This window comes from Lycium barbarum, chromosome 6 (genome assembly GCF_019175385.1).
Source record: "Lycium barbarum isolate Lr01 chromosome 6, ASM1917538v2, whole genome shotgun sequence".
Lineage (NCBI taxonomy): Eukaryota > Viridiplantae > Streptophyta > Magnoliopsida > Solanales > Solanaceae > Lycium > Lycium barbarum.
In genome coordinates this window covers 110,688,540-110,701,420 of record NC_083342.1, presented here as the reverse complement: position 1 = coordinate 110,701,420, position 12,881 = coordinate 110,688,540, and the positions used below count along the sequence as shown (strand labels likewise).

General features: G+C 32.9%; 1 protein-coding gene across 1 annotated transcript; it reads right to left on the bottom strand.

Moving 5' to 3' along the window:
• Positions 1-8,824: 8,824 nt before the first annotated feature.
• LOC132599974 (putative RING-H2 finger protein ATL21A) lies at positions 8,825-12,419 on the bottom strand. Its single transcript, XM_060313118.1, has 2 exons — positions 11,714-12,419; positions 8,825-9,261 (listed from the first exon to the last, which is right to left on the bottom strand). Exons 1-2 carry the CDS (start codon positions 12,405-12,407, stop codon positions 8,825-8,827), a joined length of 1,131 nt encoding a protein of 376 aa, XP_060169101.1. The 5' UTR covers positions 12,408-12,419.
• Between the last annotated feature and the right edge of the window lie 462 nt (positions 12,420-12,881).

The following is a 12,881-nucleotide window of genomic DNA, read 5'->3' as shown; positions in this document are numbered from 1 at the left end:
ACTCAGCCAGACATATCGGGCAACTCGATTCATCCTTACAAGCCGGAACAAGTTGCCCGCTTTCATCAACCACAACTTTTCGATATAACTGAATCGTTGACTCATCAAGACCAATCGCGCGGCCTGCACCAATGCCAGTTTGTTGATGTTGGCGGTGAATACCGGCCGCGCGAAAACGAAAAACTATACAGACTACTAACAAGGTGGATGGTACAACCAGACATACCGTAACTATTAGGACGAAGATGATTAAATGACGACTTGCCATGATTCTGGGATATTCAACTAAATCGCATGCTTATATATATTAGATTCAGTGATCATGTTTATTCCTAAGCATTATATGTATATGTATATGTATATGTGTGTATCTAATACTCCCTTTTTTCAGTTTGTTTGTTTCACTTTCATTTTTAGTCTGTTTGAAAAAAAATGATTCTTTACTTTTTTGGCAACTTTTTAATTTCAATTTTTCACATAACATGTTTAAGACCGTAAGATTAAAGGACATTTTGATACATTCTACATAAATTTAATTTTAGAGCACGAGGTTTAAAGTCTTATTTACTTTCTTAAACTCCTTGTCAATTCAAAATCAGACAAACAAATTGAAACCGAAGAAATAGTCGATTTTAACCAATAATTTTTTAAAAGTATGACGAGTTCAATACTAGAAATTTTAAAAATTAAATATTCCGTCAAGTTAGAATCTTGAATCTGTTTCTGATTAGACTCCATGAATATGCCGGCCAGAACGTCAACATACCATGGCATGTAGTATTGTAGTATTTAAGTCTAACTCTCTGATCATATGATCATGTACTAGTTGTTAAGAAAAAATTGTTTTTTTTTTTTGGGGGCAATAAGAGAGAAAAAATTGTTAATAATGTGACACGCTATAATAATTTCATCCAATTGAATTTTTTTAATTCCAATGTGATGCTTATAAGCTATGTAATAATTGGAAAGTCAATTTTACCCCTGGCACGTTTTTTCCCATTTAATTATGAGGTTAGACAATTATAGAGAACCTTCTCCACCTCACCCCCACTATTTCTTTTTTCTTTTAATTTGATGGAACAATTTAACTACAGTGAATTAGTCTGATAGAAAACTTTGATGGGAGTACAGAATTTCCATTAAGAAAAATAAAGAAATTTTAACCAACACATAAAGGAAATTAAAATTATATTGTCTCGTGGAATATTACCATGTATGGAAAGCACGAGTATATGCTCTCTTTATTTCAATAATCATAACTGGTTTCGTAATCCAAACTAAACGGAGTTAAGATTTAAATGATCTGCTGGGACAATCTCTCGTCTCATCTCCAAAAGCCCTTCAATAATTTCGATTGTTTAATGTAAGAACTCAATTAGTATTTTGAATAATGAAAGGGTCTCCATCCCTTGATATCAATTATTTATATTTCATCATTAAAAACTTGAGGAACAAGCTTCATCCCTAAACTTGAGGAATTAAAAAAGAAGGCAACAATCAATAAATATATATATGTCTATATAAGTTGCATCGTCAGTTAGCACCTTGGTTGATGGGGAGGGGGGTGTGAAGGGACGGCTCAATACTATTGATGGCCTAAAGCCAAACTTCGATGAGAGGCCTTAATATTTTTATTTAAAAAAAAAGTTATAGAATAAAGTAGTTTTTATTTAAAATTTAATTTTCTAGCTTTTTGAGATGCGAAGCTATAAATAATCGTCTTATAATCAATTTCGTCTAATAATTCTTTTTCAATGGATAATATACCTCATCCATTCAATCTCTCTTGAAACATGGTTGTTCGTAAGTAAGATTTTATCAATTTTAGTTTTTAAAAACTTCTTTTCGTTGAGGATCTATGTCAGATTTCTCGTTCTCACTCATTTCCTCCTCTTGTTGTAGAATGATATTATCATCTAATTCAACGGGGTTTGTAACTTGTTCCTCCTCCTATATTTTTTTATTTTTTATTATTTGTTAAAATTTTATCAAGAGCTCCTTTTTGGGATTGTATTAAAGCTTCATTTTTCTTTTTTCTTTTAAGTTTTGAATAACTCGATTCAGATTTTCCAGTTGACATATTTAAATTTTAATAATATAAAAAGAACAATATATGCCTATGTAAATAGAAATATCAAGCACAATAAACTTTAATTGAAAAAATAGTACTAAAAAATGAAGAAACAGAACCTGATTTAAGTAACTTGATCTCAAAATAAGAACTTATTGCTTCATAAACTTTAAATAATGCTTAATATCCAAGAAAATGAAGATCAATAATTTCTTTTGCCACACACTTTTGCTCTTTCTTGTTTCAAGAATAATATTGCTAAAGAGAATTTTTTTTTGAAGGTTGAAGGAACAAAGAAAATATAACAAGAGAGGAAGTTTACGTTGATATTTAGAAAAAGGAGTGAGTTTTGCAAAGCCCAAAAAAAGAAATGAAAAGTCTTATTTTCATTGAAAAGGTAAAAAGAGAAATTAATGTTTACTTTTTCACTTCTCTTCCATAAATTCTTTGTTTTACACGTTACAAGCTTTATTTGAGGTCCTTTTATGTCAAATCAAAGTACAAACAATACTTTTTTTTTTAGTAAAAATATGAAGTACTTTGTTTAAAAAGCAAAAGCTTATTTTATAACTATTCTGATACATTTTTTTGGGCGGATTGACCTTCTTTTGGGGTGGTCTCTAATTTTTGGTCCTCAAATTGATGCTCTTTAATTTTTGTCCTTCGCCTAATACATCGAGGTTCTGGGTTCAAACCCCAGCTCAGTAAAAAAAAAAAAAAAGAGAATTTCGCACGGCAGAGGTTTGAATTCGCAAGACAGACTTTTAACCTTAAGGTAGAGTTTGAAACTCTGCCTGAAGCATGAGGTGCAAAACTCTGTCTTGCGAATTTTTTTAAAAATTTTTAACTGAGCGGGATTCCAGCCCGAAATCAAGAGATTTTTAGCGAAGGACAAAAATTAAAGACCACCCCAGCGAAGGGCAATCCTGTAAATTACTTGGGGCAATTCGCAGGAATGCCCTTATTTGGGTGGTCTTTAATTTTTTCCCATTAAATTGGTTGTCTTTAATTTTTGTCTTTCGTTCAAACCCCCGCTTAGTCAAAAAAAAAAAAAAATCGCAAGGTAGAGTTTGGATTCGCAAGGCAGATGTTTGCATGCAAAACTCTGCCTCACGTAGAATTTTGCTACTTTCAGGCAAAGTGTGAAACTCTACCTTAAGGCAGAGTTTGCAGTCAAACTCTACCTTAAGGCAGAGTTTTGTCTCATACCTGAAGGCAAAACTCTGCTTTAAGGCCTAACTTTGGCCCGAACACGCCTAACTTTGCTACAAAAATCTGTCTTGCGAAATTATCTTTTTTTTTTTTTTTTACTGAGCTGGAATTTGAACCTCAAATCTCATGATATTAGGCGAAAGGGACAAAAATTAAAGACCACTAATTTGAGGGGCAAAACTTAAAGACCAGCAAAAATTAGGAGCCTAACGCCCAAGCTTCGGCAGGTTTACCCAAAAGCTAAGTCAAGATTAAAAAAAAAAAAAAAAAAACACTAGGAAAAATAAAGGAAACAACATATTTGTGACCTGTAGACTTTCTCGAGATGTACCACAAAAACAAATTATTTGGATGATTTTGGCTTGAAATAATCGGATAACGCATGGAAGCATATGGACTTAATTACAGCTGCTTGAGCAGCTTTTTTCACATAATCCAAGAATTTATTATCTGCTTTTCACTTGGAACGTTCGCGCTTGTTATGCTTGTGGTGCAAATCTGATGCCAGAGGTCATTTGGCTTGGTACATTTAATAATCTCCACATAAACTCCAACCTTACTAATACAATATTTGGTTGCAACGCGATTCAATAAAATTGGTGACTTAAAGTTAAAATTTAACAAAAGGTTTTGAGTATATTCAATAAAACTAGTTCGCGCACGTGCATCTCGTGCGCCACACGTGCATCCTATGAAATAGTCTTAGTTGAAATATGGCCAGTACGATTTCTCATGCATGAAATGTACATATCGTTATTTTTACCAACCGATTTATGAGTAACACTAGTTACAATTTCTCATATGCTTCGAATTATTCAAATCTATTTTAAAGTATTTTTACTTTAGAAAACTCAATTTTTTCAAAAATTATTTTATAAACCTATAACAATAAAAAATGGGGCCCTAAAAATTATGGGCCTAAGGCATTTGCTTTATCTACTTTACCCTAAAGCCTACAATGTGATAGTTGACTTATTGGGATGATCAAATGCATGATAGTAGCTAAAAGTTTTGGGAGTGCTTGATCTTAGAGAGAAGATGATATAGAGCCCGTTTGGATTGACTTATAAGTTACTTATAAGTCGTTTTTAGCTTTTTTTAAGTGTTTGACTGGCCAGCTTAAAGTCATTTTGTGCTTAAAATAAACCCAAAAAAATAATTAGATCTGTTTGACTTAGCTTATCTAAAGCAGCTTATAAGGTGCTTAAAATAAGCACATCCAAACAGGCTCATAGTCATTAGCTTCCTTGTGGACCAAAGGGAAAGACTTTTTCAGCACCGACCTTTTGTTTAGAGAACATATGTTTTTATTTTTATGAAGACTTACTTTGGTGCTTTTTCAAAAATCTAATAGTTTACCTTATATCCTTGTAAAATAGCTTGGGCCACTGTACTTGAGCACTAATATGATTTTCTTGCTTTCAACCTGTCAATTGGACCTGTTCAACTGCTAGTATCAAGATATGAGTTCTAAGGATGTTTTGATTTTCACCTCTTGAGACCTGCATTTTTTTTTCATTTTATTAAAATCTGGGATATTCACTTTTTGTTTAATCAGTTTCTTTAAATAAAAATCAAATCAGTTTTTCTTAAATTATTGGATCATTTCCGTCCAATTTTTCTCTAAAAACAGTTAAGTATCTCTTTGCATTAAGTAAATTTTAGGTTATTAATGAAAAGTGTTTTTAGATTAGTAATGGTATTAAATAATTGTATTTGTCTAATTTTTGAAATTAAATTTATTCAAAATTGAAACTCAGATAAATTTGAAGTTTAAGTTTACTTGGAATACTTTACATTTGAATTATTTCACAAAGCGGAAGTAATATAAATAACTTAGCATCAAGTAATTTTTTATTGTTTCTTTACCTATCTTCTCTAAATCCTATTGTCTTATCCTTGGAATACTTAAAGTTTGAATTCCTTAAACCGTCAATAATGTAAAACGTTCTGTTACACAATATTTCGTAATTCTCAAGAGTTCTATTAAAATAGGCCAATTCAAACTTTACACACTTTAACTCTCAATTGCTTTATTTGTTTTCAATTAATTGGCTGCCTTCTTTCGTTCTTATTGCTATTTAATTAGTGGACTGTGCAAGTTTAGTCATATACAATAAAAAATTCATAAAACAAAACAAAAAGAGAGTAGAATATTATAGTTTAACATGTTTAGTAATAAAGATTATAATAAAACAAAAAATTTAGTTAGCTCTCGTTAGGGAAAAATATGAAAAGAAAAAATTGTTTGATATTAATTAGCCAAACTTTGTTCTTTGTTTAAGTAGTCAGATAACTACATAAGTTGCGGATGCATGCACTAAAATCCACAAATCCACATCGTCTGATTTCCCCCAACTCTCAACACAAGACTTAGATTAATTTTGTTTTACTTTTTCTTCTCTATAGCTATAGCCAAATGGTAGGTTTTAAACGCAAAGTGTAGAAATGGTAAAACTTGTAAAAAGACACTACGAACGAAATTACCAGGGTTGTTCTTCTTTGTTGTTGTTCTCAGTATATGTGTCTTAACTTACATAAATTAATAACATAATCGATGACTGGGACACGTTATTCTCCATAAAAATAGATTATGAAAGATTATTATAATTCCATTAAATATGGAATACTTATGAAAAAGTTAATTCTAACAGACAATCATTCTCGGTACAGGCATGACAATTCAACCTGCCATCTTTTTTTCTTAATATACTAGTAACACAAGCTATATATATATATATAGCTGAATACAAACAGTCTCCATATCTTTTCAACATCCCTCTTCGGACGACACATATAGCTATAGCTACTACTCCAGTTTCATATAAGGATATTTAACGTAATATATACGAACCAGTCTCCAAATCTATAGCTAAAAAACCTACTGTTCTCTCTTATGGCTATACATACTGTGGCAGTTTTCACCTTTCTATTTCTCATGTCTCAGCTGGCGGACGCACAATCCCCTACAAATCGAGATGATAAGGGCTCCAAATATGAACTATTACGGAAGCCTTTATTGGTTACAGGGGTAGTTATCTTTTATATCATCGGGTATCTCCTATACGCCTGGTTTACACGGGATGGAACTGCTGACGCTTCTGACGCAACACCTCCTCTATTAACCCGCGTGTCAAGTGAAGGCATTGAGGACGTCGACCACTACAGTCCAGTCAGCGTAAGCTCATGCCCCCTCGAACCATTTTCTGAGGCGAGGATTGCACCATATGCTTGGAACCCTTCAAGGTCAAAGAAGAAGTCTGAGTCGTTCCCTCATACTGTCATCAATTTCATGATTGGTGCATCCGAGGCGGGACGGAAACAGGAAGTAGCCAGTCGTGTCCTCTTTGTTGTCGGCTCTATGGAGATATTGACGTGTAGTTTGTGTCTGGAAAATGGTAGATTTCCCTGTGTAATAATTTTCTGCTCCTTACTTTTTTGCGTTACATTTTGTAATAGGGATTCACTCTTTTTTTCTTCCGTTTTTCTTTTGGCTTTTGAAAGTGAAGACGTTATGTGGGTGTTTAATCGAATGCTTTATAGAGTGGTCAATTTCAGTTGTCTTTTGTTGAATTTGAACGACCCCTTTCTAGTTTGGTTTAATTTCAGCTGCTCATTGCATGTCATGAGTTTTGCAATTAAATGAAAAAATGATTTCGTGGTTCGCTAACGGTGTAGAATGAGCTTTTAGATACATGATTTCATTGTTTTTTCATTGTTATTCTTGGGTGGCAACATTCAAAATCTCTGTTGGCAAAGGACTCGGGGAAATACAGTGGGAATCCAATCTACTTCACTGATGATTGTTCAAGCACGACTCAATAGAATTAGTGACCTAAAGTCAAATCTTAACGAGAGGTCTCAAGTATATTTAATAAAACTAGATCACGCACGTGCATTTCGTGGATCGCACGTGCATCTCATGAAATAAATTTAGTTGGAATATGACCAGTACGATTTCTCGTGCATGAAATGTACACATCATTGTTTTAACCAACCAGTGTCTGGTTAGCACTAGTTATAATTTCTCATATGCTTCGAGGTCAAATCTACTTTAAAGTTTTCTTTTATATTTGCATTAAAAAAATTATACTTTATACTTTGAAACACTCATTTTTTTCAAAAACTAATTTATAAACCTAGAATAGTAAAAAATGGTGCCTCAAAAATTTTGGGGCCTAAGGTCTTTCCTTTATCAGCTTTACCCTAAAACCGACACTGTTTGGTTGCGACTTTTATTTTTAATCATTAGTAATGCCTGCATGTGATTCGAGAATTTATATATTATATTGTATGTGAGATAGAATGTAGAAATAAAATGCACATATTAATAATACATGAATTAGAAATACTAAAGTTGTGAATTGCCCGTTAGAATGTTAACCAAAGAAGTAGGAGTAACTGTTGTCGTTTGGTTCACGAGATAAGGTGGGATTTCTTAGAATTAAGTATGTGATTATATTTGAAGTTTATTTGGGTGAAGATATAAATTTATACCTTCAACCAAGATAAATTTATACTTTCTTTTATTCTCAAACTTAGTCCAGGATATCCCAATTCCCACTTTTCTCATCAAACTTGATATTATTTTATCCGTCTCTCAAGTGGGATAAGTTAATCCAAATTATAATCTCAGGACTATAATCCTGAGATTAATTAGTCCAGGCAATCTTAATAGCTCAGTTGGCTGGCTACCTGAACTTTCACCTGTTGGCGGGAGTTCGATTTCCCACCTTGTAACCCCACTTTTTTTTATAAATAAATAAAAATGAGATAACTTAGTCCACCAACCAAACAACTTAAGGGTTATCTATGTATAGTGTTTCAGATAACAATTTCATGCAGGACGTCCTTTGCTACAACTTTCTAATAGTATTCAACAAACTAGTATTTCTTTATCTTTCGGGGCTAAACTGAAATTTAGAAGTCTGTCGAAAGAGATGAAATAAGCCAAAGTACTCCTATATTTCTCTAAATATGTTAGTATAAATATTAGAAGAAGAAATGTTGGGGACTATTTAACTTCAGTGGAAGAGAAGTAAATAAAAGCCTTTCATAAAAATTCTCCGAATACATTCAATTTAAAGCACATCAGTATGTGAATAAAACATCCAAGCAAGGAAACCTAGCCAAACTTCTTCACACGCAAATAAATGAATTAGCATCTTATAAGAATGATCTTAACAATCGTTCAATGAGAATATGTACAAGTTTGAATTGAGATATATAATACTCCCTCCGTTTCAATTTATATGAACTCATTTGACTGGGCACGACATTTAAGAAAGAGGAAAGACTTTTGAAACTTGTGGTTCAAAATAAGTCTTGAAAATTTGTGTGGCTGTAAATCATTCATAAAGTGAATTTGTTTCCAAATTAGGAAAGAGGCCATTCATTTTGGCACGGACTAAAAAGGAAACAGGTTCAAATAAATTGAAACAGAGGGAGTATTAATTTCAAAAATAGAATGTGTCAAACAATGTAAGTAACCAAAAAAAAAAGTTTGATTAGAAAGATAAAATGCATATACAGACAAGTGCATTATGAAGAATTAACATGAGCAGGAGAAGGAGTATTTCTACAAACAGGACAAGTACCATTAATCTTTAACCATTCATCAATGCATTCAGCATGGAAGCAATGTTCACACTCAGGTATGCTTCTCACTATCTCTTTTGCATGATACTCTCCCAAACATATTGGACATGTTCCGTGATTTGGCCCTGGAACTCTCCGACTTTCTCCTAAGACAACTTTCGTGTACGATTCGATCGTCGAATCGTCGAGCCCATTCGTCGTTTCCGGTTGTGGTGCTATGGCTGCTCCGCCAGTAGTGTTCTGGAGAGCAGCCGCCGCTTGGCGGCTGTCTCGGCTTTTCTCATAGCAGATGTAACATGTCACAGCCATTGAACATGTGAGGGCTGGTATCACTAAGGATAGTGCAACAATTCTGAAAATTTGTATACCTTTTGCATTGCCTGCAACCAAAAATTAATGATGATAACGTTAAGGCAAAAGAATGTTTTTGTCATGTTGCTTTTACTTTTATTGGGCTAAGAGTTTTGTAACATAGTCGTAGACTTCTTTACTGTTACTAAACTTAATATTGCTAATACGCCCGTTTATGAGCGGGTTAAACTAGATTATAAGAACCTTTTGGCTTATTTACATGTTTGGTAAACACCGAGTGCTTATAATTAGTCAAATGCTTATATACCAAAATAAGTAGAAAATCATAAATTAGCTATCTCCAATTTATGTCTTTTCAGTTGTAAGCACTTTTAATTAGATAAAGATTTTTACTATCTTATCCTTATTTTTATTTTTATTTTAAATCTCGAAATATCTTTCAGAAAATAAAAACCGCTAACTTCCTCTCAACTTCATATTTATCATTCCTCCTTTTCAAAAGAAAAAACACTTTTAAATTTAGATTTTCTTGTAAATTTTGTAAGACTATTTTAGTCAGTCTAATAAAATAATATATAGCTTATAAGTAGCTATAGCACTTATTTATCAAACACATCAATTGTTTATTCCAGTGAAAGCGGGGTGTGCTTAGTGTCTTCTACTCGAGTTAGACAGATAGTTTAAAAAAAAATAACAATACAAAATTATATTAAGTTTTGAAGCCATTTCCACAAACAACTGACGTGTGCAGTGACATAACCGTACCCTTTAGCTTAAAATTAGATCAGATTCTCAATATTCCAAATGTAGTTTCTGAATTTATTAATTAAGGTGATATAATGACATACATCATTTTCTGCACGATCATAGCTGATAAGAACATTAGTTGTAAAATAGTATAAGTCTTTACTCCATCAAGTTTGACATTGGACTACTATACAGAATAAGAAGGGCCAACTTGACATTTCAAAATGAAATTAATATGTTTGGTCAATACAAGGACAGTTATTCACAGTTGATCTAAAACTGTAAGTGGTCGTTTGGTTGCTAGTCAAAATAGTCCCGGGATTACAATTCCGGGACTAATTTATCCCATCAGTTGGTATTATTTTATACCATCTGAAAGATGGTATAAAATTATCCCAGTATAAGTGGGTTAAGAAGGTATAAGTTGAGTTATTCCAGCACAAATTTTTATACCACGTTTGGTACAAGGTATAAAATAATCCTGGGATAAATCTATACCTTATACCAAACGTGGTATAAAAATTAGTACTGGCATAACCCATTTTATACCTCAAACCAAACGACCACTAAGAATTATAATAGTGATGATTAGTACAAGTTTATTTGTGCATTATCCATCACTTGCCTTAAAAACCGACCTTACCCCAAAACCTCAGGCTCAAGGCCACCTCAGCTATCGTTTTCCTTCCCCTTAGAATATCTTGACCCAGTCAAAGTCAAATCTCCTAGCGACATAAATTGTTTTCATTGAATACTCTAAGCTAATCCTGGTAACTTATTAATTACTTCGCAAAGTATAATCAATTCAAAGTTTGAGTGAAGAAAGAGTGTTACGGTAGATTGACTGATTAGTCTAATTAACAAGGAATCCTATGCAAACAAAATCTCACATTAGAAGTTGATACAAAAAGCTACATATAAAACGTATGATGCTTTTTATCTGAGGATAACTTTGCGGACTTAGCCCAAAGCAAACAGTATCATACTATATTAATAGTGTCTTTAGGTTGAGTTAGACCAACACACAGAGTTATTGAAAAATAATAAACTTAATGTGTTATAAAAATAATTATAATATCTCAAAAAGAAAATAATCATCTTTGAATATTTCCAAAGTCAGAGTAACGTCTTTGTAATAAAAATTTGACATTGCTCTTGAATGGCCTTAATGACTAATTATTAATCCATTAATTTCTTTCCTTATCACAGCAACAAATATCCTTCGGCCATTATTCCGTAAGCTTATTTGTGTTAAATGAGTATTCACTCATTTATCAATTCTTACACATTGAATAGTTAGCCTTTAAGGCTTTTAATATTCCTTAAATCTGAAACGTTGCCCTCTGCCCGTTTGGTTTGCTTATATAATTTCTTTTGCTTCACTGTTGAAGGATGTAGAAAAGAGATACATCAAGAAAAGTTCTTCCTCCCATATTTTTGTGTGCTGGGTTTTATTCCATATTTTTGTGTGCTGGGTTTTATTTTAAGATAAATCTTTATTAGATTCTGGCTCTTAGTTTTGTACTAGAAGAGCTTGTTGAATCCTGGGGGATACACCCATACCGATTGAAATATCCTTAAGGACAGTGTCTTTTGACACGCCTCAAGCTACAAGAATTTCTTATTATTTCCGTGTTTTGTACAAAAATTTTACAACATAATGTTCATTGCCAACTTCAACTAATTAAGATACGGGCAAAGTTGATCAATAATCTTATTTAACATTGCTAAACGGGAAAATATTGAAGGACAAACGAATGGAGAAATATTTACCTGTTCCAGGAACATCAAAGCATTGAATTTCTCTAGAAGTTGCATTCTTAAACCCACAAAAATCTCGTTTCGCTTCACAATCTTGACAATTCGGTTCATCCCATGTTAACACAAGATCATTATTAAGGTCACTTGAAAAAACTGCCTCATATTTAGGAGTCCACGAAACAGGAACAGGCAAAGTGCTATTCAGTACACTGCAGTTATACAAACTTTTCATTTGGTTTGCAAGACTCATTGACGAAGTAGCCAAAGTAGAAATAGTAGAATTACTCATACAACCAATAACACTGAATTTTGACGTGACCAAATCTGTGGAACAAGTCAAGAAAGTATAATTCCGATAAAATACAGCCTTGAAGTTAGACGAAGGAGGAAATTGAAAATTTATAAGCCATTTTGGGAGGCAATTAGATGGATCGTAGAGTTGAATTTCTTGTGTGAGGTAGTCGATATCGCGTACATAAAAATCCCCTGCACCTGGAAGATTTAGAATTGCTCTGCCTTGATTGTTGCATTTAAGATTGAAACCGGGATATGTACAGTGCTGATTATTTTCTGGGCCTTCTAATCCAAAAGGAAATCGTATGTCAAAGCGATTATTTCCACAGATGGAATCCAGGGGGCAATCATGTTTTGCATAGATAGATGAAAAGAGAAGAAAAGAGACAAAGAAGATTAGCAAATTGTCCATATGTTTCAAGAAGCAATTTCGATATGGACAGCCAGCTTATATTAGAAAGAGTTTAAGATGTAGAAAATTCTATTTATTTATTAGTTGTTTCAAAAGTCAAATGTTTGAGTTGGGGTTCATGCCAAAGATGTTATGAGCCAATTCAACAGCAAATATAAAATCATACTTGTACAAAAGAGTTAAAAGGACGTGTTGTCGCAGGTTAACGCTAGATTAAGTTAAAAAACCGAATATAAATTCATAAGGACCCATAGGAGCCTGAATACAGCGGACGGATAAAGACTAATCGTAATAATTTATTAATTGAATGATACACTTGCAACTGGAAATAATTTTAACTACTCCATCTTTTTTAAAACAATGTATTTGGAAACTCATAGCAAGTAAATGCTTAAATAGTTACGTTACTTTGTCTTTAAGTTGCTTCCATGGGAGTACAAGAAAGCACACACCATAAGGAATAATGTGAATGGG

Coding starts and splice junctions, on each gene's coding strand:
- LOC132599974 (XM_060313118.1), bottom strand. CDS start 12,407: ATGGACAATTTGCTAATCTTCTTTGTCTCTTTTCTTCTCTTTTCATCT. Junction 9,262..11,713: donor CTTTGATGTTCCTGGAACAG/GTAAATATTTCT, acceptor TTTTGGTTGCAG/GCAATGCAAAAGGTATACAA.